Source organism: Phoca vitulina, unplaced genomic scaffold, assembly GCF_004348235.1.
Source record: "Phoca vitulina isolate PV1807 unplaced genomic scaffold, GSC_HSeal_1.0 scaffold15, whole genome shotgun sequence".
NCBI lineage: Eukaryota > Metazoa > Chordata > Mammalia > Carnivora > Phocidae > Phoca > Phoca vitulina.
This window is the reverse complement of record NW_022589718.1, coordinates 25,026,390-25,030,073: the sequence shown is the minus strand read 5'-3', so window position 1 is coordinate 25,030,073 and position 3,684 is coordinate 25,026,390. Positions and strand designations below refer to the sequence as shown.

General features: G+C 32.5%; 1 protein-coding gene across 6 annotated transcripts in view; it reads right to left on the bottom strand.

Moving 5' to 3' along the window:
* Positions 1-503: 503 nt before the first annotated feature.
* CFAP97 (cilia and flagella associated protein 97) overlaps positions 504-3,684 on the bottom strand; it is a 36,188-nt gene continuing 33,007 nt past the window's right edge. For all 6 annotated transcript variants that reach the window (XM_032413638.1, XM_032413643.1, XM_032413639.1 and 3 more), the window contains one exon: positions 504-3,638. In XM_032413638.1, coding sequence (XP_032269529.1) covers positions 3,511-3,638 — 128 coding nt within the window. In that variant the 3' untranslated portion in view covers positions 504-3,510. The remainder of the gene's footprint in view (positions 3,639-3,684) is intronic.

Genomic DNA, 3,684 nt, shown 5'->3' with positions numbered 1-3,684 from the left:
ACTCCCCCTGCTTGTGTTCCTGCTCTCGCTATCTCTCTGTCAAATAAATAAAATCTTTTCTAAAAAAAAAAAATAAATAAAATTCCATGAGGCTTTAAGAGTGTCCAATGCAGCATTATAGCAATTTTACAGAACTAATAAATTAGATGATGTGGTTTGAAGAGATAATGACCAACAATGTAATTATAAGCAAACTCTTTCCCACATAAATGTCATACTTTCAAAGATATAAATAGCTAATACCCTCTCCTCCTTCCAACTTCATTCTAATTCTTAGGCTTGTAAAAGCACGTAAAAGTTATTATTCTAATTTTTAAAATGGGAACAAGAAAATGCAGTTGACACTTCTTAATTTATGGGAAAAAAAAGAAAATGCATTTGAGAGATGGGTACAGGATCAAAACTCAGTTATCTTTAATCCTTTCATTTCTTTCTTCACTATGTCAAGCTAATTCTTCAGGCCTAAAACATGTAACAGACTGGGAAATTAAAAAAAGATGTTGATTTTTAAGTTTATTACTAATTTATTCATGGAAATAAAGTAGCCATTACCATTAAGAACCTTTTTTAGGATGGTATACAATCACGTATAGGTTAAGATTTTGGCATTTAAGATATTAAACATTTTATGAATTTAATTAAAATAAATTCAACTTGTGTCTCCAACTTTCTGTTGGTCATAATACTTTTCATAGTGTGCAGTATTTGAATCTGAAGATGAGAAGCACACAAGCATCACAATGACCTCTTTTTAAAGTTGTCTAGAGATCCATTTTGGACACTGGGTTAATGGTTTGAAAACAACTGCATTACACTACATTTATAAGCAAACCAGAAATATTTTATTTGGAGAATGCAGCTTTTTAATGGAGACTGAAAAAAAGTAGGGAAAGTGTGAGATAACAGCTATCCCTTAGGAAATAATCTTAATAGTTCAAAATCTTTCATAAAATCTTATTAAAATTTAGGAGGCAACATTAGTTTAACATTTGACAGATATGAGAATAATTCTCAGTAAGAATCTTGCCTAATAATATTAGATCTTGGATTAGTATAATTTCTAGTTGCAGATGTAAATCTTCAAAGAATGTATGTATTAGGTCCAAGTGAACCAAATATATAATAGTGCTAGATGATCCTTTACCTTTTTATAAGTTCTTGAAAATGAAAATAGTATACTTATGATTCCTTCGTAAAAGTGTCCCTAAACCATAACAACTTCAAAGTGCCTTGACTTTTACCAGAGAATAGCATATTCAACTCCTAACCTTCTATTTTTACTTATCATATAGGAATAATAATGACAACGGAATTATAAATTCTGCCTTGAAAAGATGAATATTGTTGCTCTTCCCAACGTTTACTTCAAGTTGAATCCCTGATATCAGCAATACTTAACCTCCCTTGTCAAAGCAGTAAAAACTAAAGGCATTAAATTAGTATCTAAAATCAAAGTATAGCTTTATCTATAAAATTATGTGTTGTATACGGACACAGGACAGCAAAGGCCATATAAAATATATTCAGAGACTAATGTCATTATGAATGTAAAAGGTTTTAAAGGTTTCACATATACATATATTTTTCCCTAACAACTTAAAACTCAATTTTTAAAAACTGGCTTACAATATCAGGCAGGTGTCCAAATGCTGAGTTTTAAATTCAGCATTATCTTAACTCTTTGTAAAGATAAGTTGTTATACAAACATTAAAAGTGCAATAAGCTAAAAACACAACAAAACAAAACACGCTTGGTTTAGTACAACTACAATTAATAAATAAAGCAGAGCACTAAACAATCTAACAACCCAGTCACCAGAACACAGCATCAAATAACAATGAACGAACATTACAGCATAAAGAAAGCAGCCAAAAATCTCAGTCAGGTTGTGGTCATGTGAATTTTTTTTAACACCATTGTTCCCACACTTCACAGGCCCTATCCTAGACAAAAATCCATCGATACCAACTTAACACCAAGAAATTCTGAACTGATAGTTTAGCAAAATGCAGTCTGGCTTACTGCCCAAGGTGGTAAGAAAAGTAAGTTCAGGAAAACATGCTACAAAGCTTGCGCTAACTTGGAAAAATAAACAAATATTATTGTGGCTACAGATCAAGAATTTGTTTTAAAAAAAGAAAGATTTGGCATTTAAAATGGAAACTTTCCAGTACATTCCAAAGGTATACTGAAAAGGCCAGTAATGAAACAATGATGACCAAGACAGCAGAAGCACCCACAGTTGAGATACACTTTGTTCTATGAAATGAGAGCCCACAGATTGATAGAAAAATATTCTAATTTCAAAAGTCAACTATACGACACCCTATTTGCCATTACTAATTCCATTAAGATTACTAGGATTTCAAAAGTGGCATTGTAAAAAATGGTACTTCCAGGATTCAACCCAAAAGCCCAAACCAAACAATACAAGAATATTAGATGACATTTAAAGTAACCTCAACAAATGTGCGATATTTCTCCTTTACCATTTATATTTTAGTTTTCTTTCTCAGCTCTTAAAAACTGTAGTTGGAATTTCTAAAGCTTCAATACCATGCATTTCTTATCTTCTCTCTTAATACAGCAAACACTAAACATAACACAACTTGTCAACAGTATCACTTAAAACACTGTTCAGACACAAATGAGGATCTGCTTCTTGGCTCCTCAAACTGGTGGTGCTATTTTGCTCAACAACTATTTGCTTATGGTCATATCTGGTCCTTGGACAACGTATTCACAATGTAGTGGACTGCAGCTCTAAAGTCTACCTCATTTTTCAGAATCATCAGTGGTATTTTACCTCAATGTGTAAGAATATGGAAGAGGGCCTTCCAAGTTGAACTTCCTAATACTCACAGTTTGAAATGGTCTGGAATGGCTGATCACATTTTTAAGATCTAACTCAGCACACTTATACAGAGGTAGTAGATGCCTTTGGTGAATCACAAGGACTGCCCTAGCACAAGCTTCCCTCAATCTGCTCACCAAATCTAAATCAGCTCCCCCAATGAAAACAAGTTCAAGTTCTGTTTCATAATAAGAAAGTGTACAATCAAGTCTTACAATCAAATTATGAGTTATACCATCTAAATTCTGGAGCAAAGAGAAAAAGTCAAATTTAGGAGCTATGCTCATGGTTTAAAGCTTTTAAAAAACCACATAAAACAAGAACAATATCGTTAACATCTTGGGTCCAATGTGCTATAGCGGTATTATCACAACTGTTTCATCAGTATAAGAGCTGAATCAATTTCTATGTTGATTAAATATACATGCATACTACCATTTCTCTATCAAATACATATACATCTCATAGAAACACATCCTCATAGGAAACACTGATTTTACACTGTCTTTTTGAGAACAATTTTGCATTGAATTACAATAAAATTACAACTCACTGTTGTATATCTTAAATTAGAGATGTTTACACAGAGAATTGTAGTAATGTACAAGAGCACTTCAATAAGAACTGGATGAACAATGCTTAAAGCAAAAAGTTTTTATAACCAAGCTGTACGAACATTAGGGGGCTTAGGTCTTAGCAACAGGCCACTTGACGTGTCAAAAACTGGTCGCTCACTCTTACAACTGAGACCACTGGTAGCACTGGATGTTCTAGAAGCTCCTCCTGAAAATATATGAAGAAAAAAAATAATTTTATTTAAACTAAATAG